At 50.3% G+C, this 11,759-nt stretch overlaps 1 protein-coding gene across 1 annotated transcript; it reads right to left on the bottom strand.

Annotated features, from left to right (window-relative positions):
* Positions 1 to 5,516: 5,516 nt before the first annotated feature.
* Positions 5,517 to 10,494, bottom strand: CPXM1 (carboxypeptidase X (M14 family), member 1). The gene is made up of 13 exons (XM_014546517.1): positions 10,036 to 10,494; positions 9,751 to 9,860; positions 9,493 to 9,632; positions 9,313 to 9,403; positions 8,599 to 8,749; positions 8,426 to 8,514; positions 7,969 to 8,092; positions 7,691 to 7,887; positions 7,425 to 7,604; positions 7,042 to 7,339; positions 6,734 to 6,873; positions 5,996 to 6,098; positions 5,517 to 5,893 (listed from the first exon to the last, which is right to left on the bottom strand). The coding sequence occupies exons 1-13, from the start codon at positions 10,409 to 10,411 to the stop codon at positions 5,652 to 5,654; spliced, it is 2,241 nt and encodes a 746-aa protein (XP_014402003.1). The 5' UTR covers positions 10,412 to 10,494; the 3' UTR covers positions 5,517 to 5,651.
* Positions 10,495 to 11,759: the final 1,265 nt, after the last annotated feature.

Here is an 11,759-nt window from a genome sequence, read left to right as displayed (position 1 = left end):
GGTTTTTCAAAATGCTGACATGCCGAGCTCAAAAGGTTCGCCATCTCTGTTCTAGACACTTTTAAAAAAATGGATTCTGTAGGATTTTCTGCATAGATGATTATGTCATCTGTGAATAGGGACAGTTTTATTGATTCCTTAACAATATTAAGCCTTTTATTTCTTTTTCTTGCCTTATTAAACTTGCTAGGACTTCCAGTATTGCATTAAATGTAAATTTGGCTATTGTGAGTAATGCTTCTATGAACGTTGGTATACAAATATCTGTTTGAATTCCTGCTTAAAATTTTTGGGGTATATCTGATATACCTAGGGGTAAAATTGCTGGGTCATTTGTTAATTCTACATCTAACATTTGAGGAATCACTAAAATCTTTTCAACAGCAACTGTAACATTTTACATTCTCACTAGCAACACGCAAGGGTTCCAATTTTTCCATGTTATTACCAACGCTTATTTTCCATTTTATTGGTAATAGCCATCGTAACGGATGTGAAATGCTCTCTCATTGTGGTTTTGATGTGCTTTTCGCTAATGACAAATGATGTTGAGCATCTTCTCGTGTACTTATTGGCCATTTGTATATCTCCTTTGAAGAAATGTGTTCAAGTCCTTTCCCCATTTTTTAATTGGTTTGTTTTGTTGTTGTTGAGTTGTAGGTGTTTTTATATATTTTGAATACTTAAATTTTTATAAATATTTTCTCCCAATCTCTGTATTCTCTTTTCACTCTCCTGTGGTACTTTTACTCTCTTATAGTATTCTATGATGCACAAAAGTTTTTAATTTTGATGAAGTCTAATGTTCAATGTTCTTTCTTTCCTTCCAGTTGTAGAGCTTCCAACTGGAGGGGAAGTTGTGTGTCAGCCTATTTTTCCCCTTCAGTTTTACTAAATTATTTTTTCTTTTGTTGCCTGTACTTTTGGTGTTATATCCAAGAAGTTATCAAAAACTATAAAATTCCTAGAAGAAAACAGGAATCCCCTTAAGTTTGACTTTTGATCCATTTTTTTAAAACTTTTTTTCCCTTTTTTTTTTTTTTTTTTTTTTTTTTTTTTGAGAAAGAGAAAGGAAGGGAGATTAAGAGAGAGAAACATCAATGAGAGAACCATGGATCGGCTACCTCTTGCACGCCCTCTACTGGGGATCAAGCCCACAACCCAGGGATGTGCCCTGACCAGGGATCAAACTAGTGACCTTTTGGTGCATGGGATGACGCTCAACCAACTGAGCCACACTGGCTGGGCTGACCTATTTTTGAGCTAATTTTTGTAATAGGGGCCAATTTCATTTTTTTGCATGTGCATACTAGCCAACTTTACGATGTGTCATAAAACTACAGTCATAAAGACAGTGTGGTATTGGTGAAAGGATAGATACATACCAATGCAACAGACTATAAATTCCAGAAATAAACCCACACGAATGGCATTCCAATGCAGAAAGAACAGTTTTTCAACAAAAGGTGTTGGGAAAACTGGACCTTTGTACGCAAAAACAAGAAACCTTGACTTACATCTCACATATATAAACACTAACTCAAAAGGGCTTCTACATCTAAATGTAATATGTAAAATTCTCAGAAGAGAACATAGGAAAAATCTTCATGATTTATGGTTAATCAAAGATTTCTCAAATAGGACACAAAAATATCTACAAAATAAAAAATAACAAATTGAACTTTATCAAAATTTAAAACTTCTGCTCTGCAAAGAACACTATTAAGAGAATAAAAAGACAAGCCATAGACGGGAGAAAATATTTGCAAATCACATATCAGACAAAGGACATGTATCCAACTCTCAAAACTCAAAAATAAGAATACAACTACCCAATTTGTCTAATGGACAAAAGAACTCTCTGTTTTGTCCCCTGTACATGACGTGTCACTTCACTCCCTTGCTGCTGTCAGGGTTCTCTCTGTCTTTGGCTTTTGACAATTTAATTCTATGTCTAGATATAGATTTCTTTGAGTTTATCTTGCTAAGAGTTCATTGAATTAATGCAAAAATATAGGACCAGACAAGTGATTCGTGTTCGCCTAGAGTTGGAATGGGAGGGGAATCTGAATACAAAGGGACAGCACAAGGGAACTCTTTATGTCTGCGCCTATGAATCTATACGTGTGACTCCCTGAAATGTTCATCAAAAAACTGGATTTTAGCCCTAGCCGGTTTGGCTCAGTGGATAGAGCCTCGGCCTGCGGACCAAAGAGTCCTGGGTTTGATTCTGGTCCAGGGCACATACCTTGGTTGCAGGCTCCTCCCACGCCCGGGCCCTGGTCAGGGCTCCTGGAGGAGACAACCAATTGATGTGTTTCTCTCACATCAATGTTTCTCTCTGTCTTTCCCTCTCTCTTCCACTCTCCCTAACAATTAATGAAAAAATATCTTTGGGTGAGGATTAACAACAACAAAAAAACCCCACTAGATTTTAGCCCTGTCCGGTGTGTTCAGTGGTTAGAGCATTGGCCTGTGTACCAAAGCTCCTGGTGGTCCTCGGACCACTGGTGAAAAATATCCTTGGGTAAGGATTAACAACAACAAAAAAACCCCCACTAGATTTTAGCCCTGCCCAGTATGCTCAGTGGTTAGAGCATTGGCCTGTGTACCAAAGCTCCCGGTGGGCCTCGGACCACTGGTGGTTCGTGAGGTCCGAAAGGTTGGCAACTGCTGCACCAAAGGGTTGTTGGTTCGATCGCCAGCCCCGGGGTGAGTGTGGGAGGCAATCAATTGATCTTTCTATCTCTCTCTCTCTTCCTTCTACTCTCTCTAAAAAGCAATGGAAAAAATATCCTCAGGTGGAAAAGTATATCGCTAGTACTCCAGAAACCCCCATGTCCTCCTCCCTGATTGTCATCCTATGGCTCCCCCAGAATCAATCACTATCCTGAATTTTATCATAATTATGTTCTTGATTTTCTTTACCAATTTATCACTCATACATCCATAAACAACATAAATCAGTTTTCCTTTTGTGTTTTGCTTATTTCACTCAAAAGTGTTTTTGTGAGTCATCTATGTTGTGTGTGTATAGTGATTATTTTCATTCCTGTATACAATTCCATTACATAAATGTACCATATTTTATTCTACATTCTACTCTTTTTAAAAAAATATTTTTTATTGATTATAGAGAGGAAGGGAGAGTGAGAGAGAGATAGAAACATCAATGATGAGAGAGAATCATTGATTAGTTGTCTCCTGCATGCCCCACACTGGAGACCGAGCCTGCAACCCAGGCATGTGCCCTGACCAGGAATCAAACCGTGACCTCCTGGCTCATATGTCAACGCTCAACCATTGAGCCATGCCGGCTGGGCTACATCCTCCTCTTGATGGACATTTGGGCTGATTCCAATTTGGGTCTATTACAGATAAGGCTGCTATAAGCATTTATATAGATGTACCTTTTTGCACATCTAAGAGTTTCTCTATAACATACATTGTACACGGGGACATCTGTGTCTTCAGTTTTACTAGATTATGCTGAACGGTTCTCCATCTTGTCTATAGGTCAAGAGAACTGCAAAGGCAAACGCCTCTAATGACACATGGTGCGGACACAATTGTTCGGAGTGTATTTGAGGGAACTTTCAGGCAAAGCGTTGGGAGAACGCATATATTGCCCCAAAGTCCCTTTATCCAAAAGGTGGGCTGCTAAGCCAGACAGGGCTCATCTCACTGTTAAAAGAGCTCCAGGAGGAGGGCCCCACTCCTATTAACTTTACATATTTATGAGGAAGTAGGAGGGGTCTGGGAACCCCTTGGCAGCCATGCAGCTTTCTGGCCAGGGGCATGTCTTGCTAGAACTGGGGAAAATCCAAAGCCTGAACCTCAGCTGGGGGAGTTCACATGCCATTTCAGTTTTGCTGAACTAGTTGATTCTAGGCTACCCAAGGGACAATCCTGGGTGTGTTCAGTTATTATATAATGATGTCCTTTTCTGTCTCTGGTAATTGTCTTTGTCCTGAAGTCAACTTTATCTGATATTAAGATAGTCACTCCTGCTTTCCTTTGATTGTTTGCATGATACATCTTTTTTCATTCTCTTCCTTTCAGATGCCTTTAGATGTTTATATTTGAAGTGAGTTTCTTGCAATATACAGTCAAGCCGTGTCTTTTAATCCACTCTGCCAATAAGCTGTGCACTTATGTGTATTTTCATTATGTATATTAAACTCCGATGAATAAAAACAAATTTTTTTTTAGTTGATGCTGTATAAGAGGAGTTGGAGGTGGGGGAGGTAGGGGGGAACAGGGAGCAGGGAGATAAGGCACCATATCCCTGTGGTGATCTCAGATTGAAAATGTGAGAGGCAGAGACAGAGAGACCTCAGGAAACAGAAAGAGTACAACAGCCCAGCACTAGGCAGAGCTTACATAACAAAAGGCTACATGGCTGTCTTCGAACCATGTTACCTGTTAGTATTTGCCCCATTCCTGCCCTTGCAAGCTCTCCTCGAAATTGCAGGGGTGCAGGGAGCCTGGAAAATACATTTTGTGAGCCTCCTTGTAAGCTGGGTTACAGTTATATTTGCCAGTGGACTTCAGAGGTTGGAGATTAGAAAGCGGGAGGAAGAACTTCTGCTCAGAGCTGTAGCCAAGGCAGGTGACCACAGTGATCATAGGTGGCCCCAGGTCATTGGCACCGGAGCACGAACATCAGCAAAGCACAGGCTTACAGACGCCAGAACATGTGTCCTCAGCTTCCTGAATTCTAGGGGAAATTCCCTTCCCCCTCCCTTTTTTTTTCCATTCAATTCTTCCAACCCCTTGATATCCAATTTCCAGCACTACATTTTCCTCTGCTTCAAATACCTAGAGTGGGCTGTTTTCCTGGCCAAACACAGGCTGACACACAACTTCCCCTTCAGTCTGAAACTAATCAAATCCTACCATTTGTACCACCACTTTCCAAAAATGGCTGGTGAAGGAAATTCAAATGCTAAGCTGTTCTATCCTTGGTTGTCTCCTTCTTGGAGGTGTCCCTGTCCATATCTCCACACTTGGCCCACCTCCTACCTAAACTCCTAGAACCATCACCTTTATCACAACCTTGACTGTTTGAGTCCCCGGTGATCTGCAGTGCTGTATTTCACGTGTACTAGTATGTGACTCCCCTATCTGTGCTCCCACAGCAACCAGCCTCTACCTCGGCACACCTCACACTGTACTGAACGGTCCCATCCTTGACTGGGAGCCCCAGGTTTGGGGGGTGGGGAGGGGCACTGTCTATCCTGGACTGCTTGCATACTTGGCACTGAGCAGGTGCTTCCAGAATGTTCCACAGCTCTGTATGGCACCAGCTGCAGAAGTTGATGGTTTGATGAGTTGCCCTGCCAAACCCTAAGTTAAAAAAAAAGGAACCCAGGTGGGGTCCTTTTTTCACTCTATTTTTCCAGAAATCAACTGATGAGAGTACGCAAGTGTGTGCAGGATAGGATGGGGTAAGACGGAGAGCTGAGGGCTGGCCCAGGCAGAGGATCTGGGACACAGAGTTCACAGAAAGACTGGCTGAGGGGCCACATAGCTTTAATGAGCCCGAGCACCTTTTCCCCACTTTGTCCCTCCCTCCCCACTCTTCGTCCCCCCTCCTTCAGTTCTGGACAGGTCCAGCCTGCCCAAGGCTCTGCAGCTGACCGGAAGTGCTAATCCTTCTGTCCCCTCAGCCTCTCCAGTCGCCTCCGGAGGTCTGGGGGCACCTTAGCCCCAGCTGCCAGCAGCTCTCGCAGTCTCTGCTTGGGAGTCTTGGTGAGGTGGAAATTGCAGGGGACAGGGCCCTCTTCAAAGGTGACCCGGCAGCTCCGTGTCACTGAGTGGTAACCTTCAGCACTGGCCGTCACCATATAGTCCCCTGGGGTCAGCAGGCGCCAGTAATCTCCGCCCCACGCTGAGAGGAGTGAAAAGCCAGATCAGGGTTCAGTGATCCTCAGCCTCTGACCCAGCCCAAAGCCCTCCCACACCTCCACCATCCCCTCCCCGCCACACACACCCGTGGTTACATCATGGTTGATCCCATCCACGGCGATGACAGCATCAGCAATCCCGAGCTCCGTGTCCTTGTCCCGCACAAATCCTGCAATGCCCATGCGCACCTGTGTGGGGAAAGCTTATCAAACCCTTTCCCTTCTGCATGAGACTGGGACCTACAGTTCATTTTTCTGGCTGTTTCCCTGCAAACTTGATAAAGTTGGTATGTCTATGTTCCTAGGTGACAGACTCTGATAAAAATATCTCCTATTGATAAATTACACCGGGACTGGGAGAACTATAACTCCCTGGTAGGAAGGAGCATCATCGGGCTTCCCCAAGTTCAATGACCCTGGCTATGAACTTGCCATTTTGGAACCCTTGGAAGCTATCCTTATAGAGTCAGGGCAAGGGACATGAGTTCCTGTGGAATCTGAAGCATCTATACCGCAGCACTTCCTGCACTGGCCTAATGTGAGTCATTTCTGAGAACAGCTCGGGAGCACGCTGTGGACCACAGCCTAGACTGCTGTGGGGTCCACTCCCACAGGTAAACAGTGTCTGACGCCGCCTCGCTGGCAAACTGTGCTTCCTGTCCTATAGCCCTCCACGCCGACCTGCTGGTCCCTGGCATCTTGTGAGTCAGAATGCGGGCTGCGGGACCTTGGATGGATGACCCCGGGGTGGGAGCTGCAACCTGAATGGAGAGCAGGTCAGTCGTGAGTGACGGGCTGGCTGGGGGTGAGGATTCGGGTCCCACCTGTTCCAGGTAGGTGAGCAGGGCCTCTTTGTTGTTCTCCCACTCCTGGGGCAGTTCATTCTCGTGCGGGAACTTGTCACAGGACAGTTCCACAGTGATCTCAAAGCAGTTGGTGTGTAGGTAACTGAAGTCATTCATGCCTAGAGGAACCACAGACACTGGAGCCCAAGGTGGCAGGCAGCCTGCCCTCCTGGTACCCTCCTCTGAGCGACACTCCCCAGTGGGAAGTGACACCAGCGCTGTATGTGACAGCAGATTCTGATTGGGGAACGATTATGGGACGGGTAACGCCACCCTCGGGCACATACTCCCAGGGACCGTGTGCCAGTCAGCCCCGTTGATGATGTTGCCATGTAAGGAGAAGTCCTGGTTGTGGCACGGTCGGCGATCCGGTTCCTGCATGGCCCAGTTAGTGCCAGCATAGACGGTGCTGAGCCAGCGAAACACAGGATCATCCGGGGTGGGTGTGAGTTCGCGGGCAGCCCATGGGGTCCGAGTCATGTCAAATGGGTAGGACACCACAAGCTCGCCCCCGTGGAGGTTGGCACTCAGCACAAAGGGGATCCGCTCCATCCACTCGATCACCGCCCGAGTTTCAGGAGCCACCTGGACAGGGGCAGGTCAGGACAGGTGGGAGTCAGAGACAAGGGTCTCCAGGGTGGCCCTCCACCACTGCCCCCAGAATACTCACAGTGGCGTTAGGCAGGGTGTAATAAGTGGGCAAGGGCAGGTGGTGGTTGGGGACAGTGTCGGGCATCAACCCGTCGTCCTCTGCTTCCCACAGTGGTGTGTTGAGGTCAGCAAAATTATGGTTAAGGTCAATGCCCTGCTGGTTCCAGCGGCCCTCTGCCCAGCCCACCATCTCCGAACCCTGCAGGAATGGGGGCTTGGTCAGCCACGCAGGCTCCAAGCACCAGGGGAGAGGGAGCAGGGTGGCCCTCGGCCCAGGTGGCTTACCCGGCGGAAGGCAGTCTCATAGCCATCAGGGTTCATGGAGGGCAGCAGGTGAATGCGTGTCTCCTTGAGCAGCCGGGTCACCCGTGGGTTCCCTCTCAGGAACTCACGGCACAGGAACTGCATCAGGAGCAGGAGCAACTCCCGCCCCAGGGCCTCATTTCCGTGCATGCCAGCCACATAGCGCACCTCAGGCTCTCCTGGGAACACACAGGGGCTCACGGCTGGCTCGTGCCCAGAGCCCTATGGGCGCCTACCTCTCCCACCCCACCTGCCAGTACCCAGCTCATGCTCCCCAGGATGGTCCGACATTTCCATCACATACAGCTTCAGACCCTGGTAGCTCTTCCCGATGCTGTAGACGCGGGTGATGTTGGGGCATTGCTCATTCACCTGCTTCATCAGCTGCAGCGGGGGGGCAGGGGGGGGTAGAGTGTGATGTGTGAGACCCAGGGGTCAGACCCCATGTGGCCATGGAAGAACTTAAAAAAGCCAGTGACAAATGGGGACCCCATGGCACAGGACAGGCGGGGAGCAGCAGAAGTGAAGAAAGGCTCAGACAGGGAAAGGGCTGTAACAAGGGAAATTGGAGCAGAGTTTATGAGTCAACAGGAAAGAAAGGTGAGACAGCGAGGGTGGGAGAGGGGACATGAGGGTAGTCACAGCAGGTTATGCTGTGGTGAGAAGGGGACTGAGGCAGGCAGCTCCTCCCTCCTGGTCACAGGGGTTAAGTCTGACCTTCCTCATGGCCTTATAATTATGATGCCGGAAATCCAGAGGGTCAGAGGATGCCAATGCAGGGGTCTCAGGGAATGGATCGCTAGGATCTGGTGAAGGGCAAGTTCATGGTTAAAGGTAAGTTCACAGTGAAGGGTGCATCCTGCCCACCCAGCCCCTGTCCGACTGCCCACCTGAAACCGGGCAGGCCAGGATCTCAGCCCGGAGGCAAGATGCGCCTCCCTTGAGCCAGGTCCGGGGCAGCAGGCGAATGAAGCGGGCCACCTGGGGCTCAGGCAGGAGGTTCAGCACTGGCGACTCTGGATCCGAATTGGCAGGAAATACCTGGGAGTGTCAGGTACTTTGATGGGGCTGCTCGAACCCCAGCAACCTGGCCCAGGACCCAAACTCCCCATCAGACCCACCCTGGTGGACTCGGGTAAAAATTTGCACTTGGCATCCTGCCAAAGGGCGGCCCTAGGCAGCCATGCTTTCTGGCTGGCTCACAGCTCATTAGACAAATATGGCCACATGACTCAGAAGCAGCCAAACCTAAAACCAGCCAGGACCCCACACGATAGCCCGACGTATAAAAGTGTCCATGAGATGGGGAGGTGAGAGGTGATGCAAGAACCAGAGACCCATCGCCACAAGGGGTGTTCCAGCAGGAAGCCATGGCATGAAGTGGCACCCACCCCATGGAAGAAGTATTTGGGGAGAATACGGGCGTGTTCCAAAGCAGCCTGGCTCCTGAGATTGCCTGCTTGGTGCCACTCATCCTGAACCCCTTTCTCCTGGAATGCCCAAGTGGGAATCTGTTCCTTGTCCCCAGGCCAGCCCAGCACCCTAAAATGGGCTGGGTGCCCAACTCTCAGCATAGAGGGCCCAAGCCACATGGCACTACGCACCGCATCCATCCCAGTGCTGCGGTTCCGACTCCCCCACCAGGTCCGACTGTCATTGCTGAACTGGACCTTGTATGAGGTGACCCAGTCGTACCTGGCAGGAAGGGTGGGGAGAGATCATCAGTGGCCCTTAGGACTCCCACCCAGCCCATGAATCCCTGGCCTGGGGCTAGCCCACCTCACCTCCAGATAGAGTTCCTGCCCTGGGTGATAATGCCTGAGAAGCGGACAGGGTGCCTAGCGTCCACCTGAAGCCACGGCTCAGCATCCTGCTCCTCAGCACACCAGGCCCCATCATACAGATCGCCATCCTCTAGGCCTGACTGTGGGCATAGAAAATGGTGATCAGGCCCAGGTGGGCAGGGTGGGATGGACTAGAATTGAGGGGGAGGGCAGGAAAGAAGGGTCTAGGGGTTGCCTTGCTCTGAGCAAGGTGCTGACCTGGATATTGAGCCGTCCTCGGTGTGGTCCAAGACCAACGGACTGGCTGCTGGATGCGTCAAGCTGGTTATCTGAAACTCGAAGGGACTCCAGGCCCAAAGGTGGACAGCCTGGGGGCAGGGACAGAGCAGTGGCACAGGACGAGAGAGAGATGTTTATGGCATGTGGGAAGCTGGGTCTAAGCTGGCCCAGCTCGGGGCATGCCTATGTTGGTGAGGTCATTACGTTAGTGCCTAGGTGCCCCAGGGGCTGCATATCTGGGCAGGGCCCCTGGAGGGACAGTACCTGGTTCTTGCACCTCAGGAAGATCAATGGTCCCTGTAGGGCTAGTGGTCACCGGAGGCCTGGCAGTCACCAGGGGACTGGGGCTACTTAGCTTCTTTCGTTTCTTCACAATGACCTTTTTCTTCTTGATGACACGAATCCGGACATGCTGTCGTGAGGCCCCTGGGGACCAAGGAGAACAGCACCGGGGAAGGGAAGAATGGCATGAAATCCCAGGTGGAGAGGTCTGCCATCCCAAGAAGGTCTGCACGCCACAGCAGGTTCCACCACAAGTATCTACGGAGCTGAGCATGGACTGAAAGGCCTGCACAGTCTGATCCCAACCTGCCTCTCCAGCCGCTTCCTTGGCTCCTTCTCCTTCCTGATGTGACCACATGCTTGGCCGGCCTCCTCTGACCCCCTCCAATGGAGAGCTACACCCAGCCACTAGGAACTATTTGGCAGCTCCAAAGAGCTGAGTGTGGTTCTTTACCTCTAGACCAGCCGTGGGCAAACTACGGCCCGCGGATCCGGCCTGTTCGGCTGTTCTATATTGAAATAAAAAAAAGACTGTACCCTTTTATGTAATGATGTTTACTTTGAATTTATATTAGTTCACACAAACACTCCATCCATGCTTTTGCTCCGGCCCTCCGGTCCAGTTTAAGAACCCATTGTGGCCCTCGAGTCAAAAAGTTTGCCCACCCCTGCTCTAGACCGTTGCACTGGCTGTCCCCTCCCCAGCATACCACCCACCACCACCTCTGATTTTATTGCCTAATTCCCATCCTTCCTTCACATCTCAGATGCCCTTCGAGGAGCCCTCCTTAGCTCCAGACTCAGTCTCCAAAAGCCCCCGTGCCACCTCCATCACTGCATCTGCCCTCTGGGCGGCGATATTCTGTACTCAAAACCATGCCTGCCTGGTGCTCAGGCCTCCCAGGGCTGGACCTGTGTCCCGCTTGCCCTTCAGCACAGGGCCTTCCAGGGCAGGTGCCACTAGCTCCCCACGCACTCAAGCTCCACAGGGACCTCCAGGAAACGCCGTACATTTTAATGCCTGGCGCCCTGTGCCTTTGCACACGCAGTGTCCTTCTTGGCTGCCCCCACCCCCCTTCAGCAAATCCTGATTCAGAGATGCCCACTCTTTGTGAGCAACGACCCAACTCCACATGCCTCCTCTGAGAAGCCCTCCTGGACTGCCATCCCCTTGCCTTTCTCCTCTATGCTCCCACATCTGGAGGTCAGGCGGCCTGCCTCTGCCCCGGCCCCATTCCTCCGGACAGCCTCAGCAGAGTTCTCGCCCTCGCAGTCTCTTGTTCCTTCCTTCTAGCTCCTGCCCCCAACTCTCTCCTGCACACACAGTCCTGCTCTGAACCTTTTAGTGTCAGTGCCTTTGTCTGCACCTCTTTCTCCCCTCCTCCTGACTCTGGTCTCAGCTTCCTTATCTATGAAAAGGAAGGCCTGGGGCTGCAAGAGGCAGCATCCCACTGGCTCCGGGCCCAGGACTGCTGACTGGGTCTGGCCGGGAACTGGGGCTGCTGAGTCAGCATCTATTGCACCGGTCGGAAAGTGTGTGTGTGTGTGTGTGTGTGTGTGTGTGCGCTGGGGAAGGGTCGTCGCCCGGAGGACGGGGGTGTGGGGGCAACCGACCTGTGGGAGGGGCGGGCCCTGCGGGAGAGCCACCGTTCTTCTTCCCCGCGGGCGGCTGCGCCGGGCTGCTGGGTAGGGCTGAGGTAGAGACC

The sequence above is a fragment of the Myotis brandtii genome, unplaced genomic scaffold (assembly GCF_000412655.1).
Source record: "Myotis brandtii unplaced genomic scaffold, ASM41265v1 scaffold45, whole genome shotgun sequence".
Taxonomy (NCBI): Eukaryota; Metazoa; Chordata; class Mammalia; order Chiroptera; family Vespertilionidae; genus Myotis; species Myotis brandtii.
This window is presented reverse-complemented; position numbering and strand designations above follow the sequence as displayed.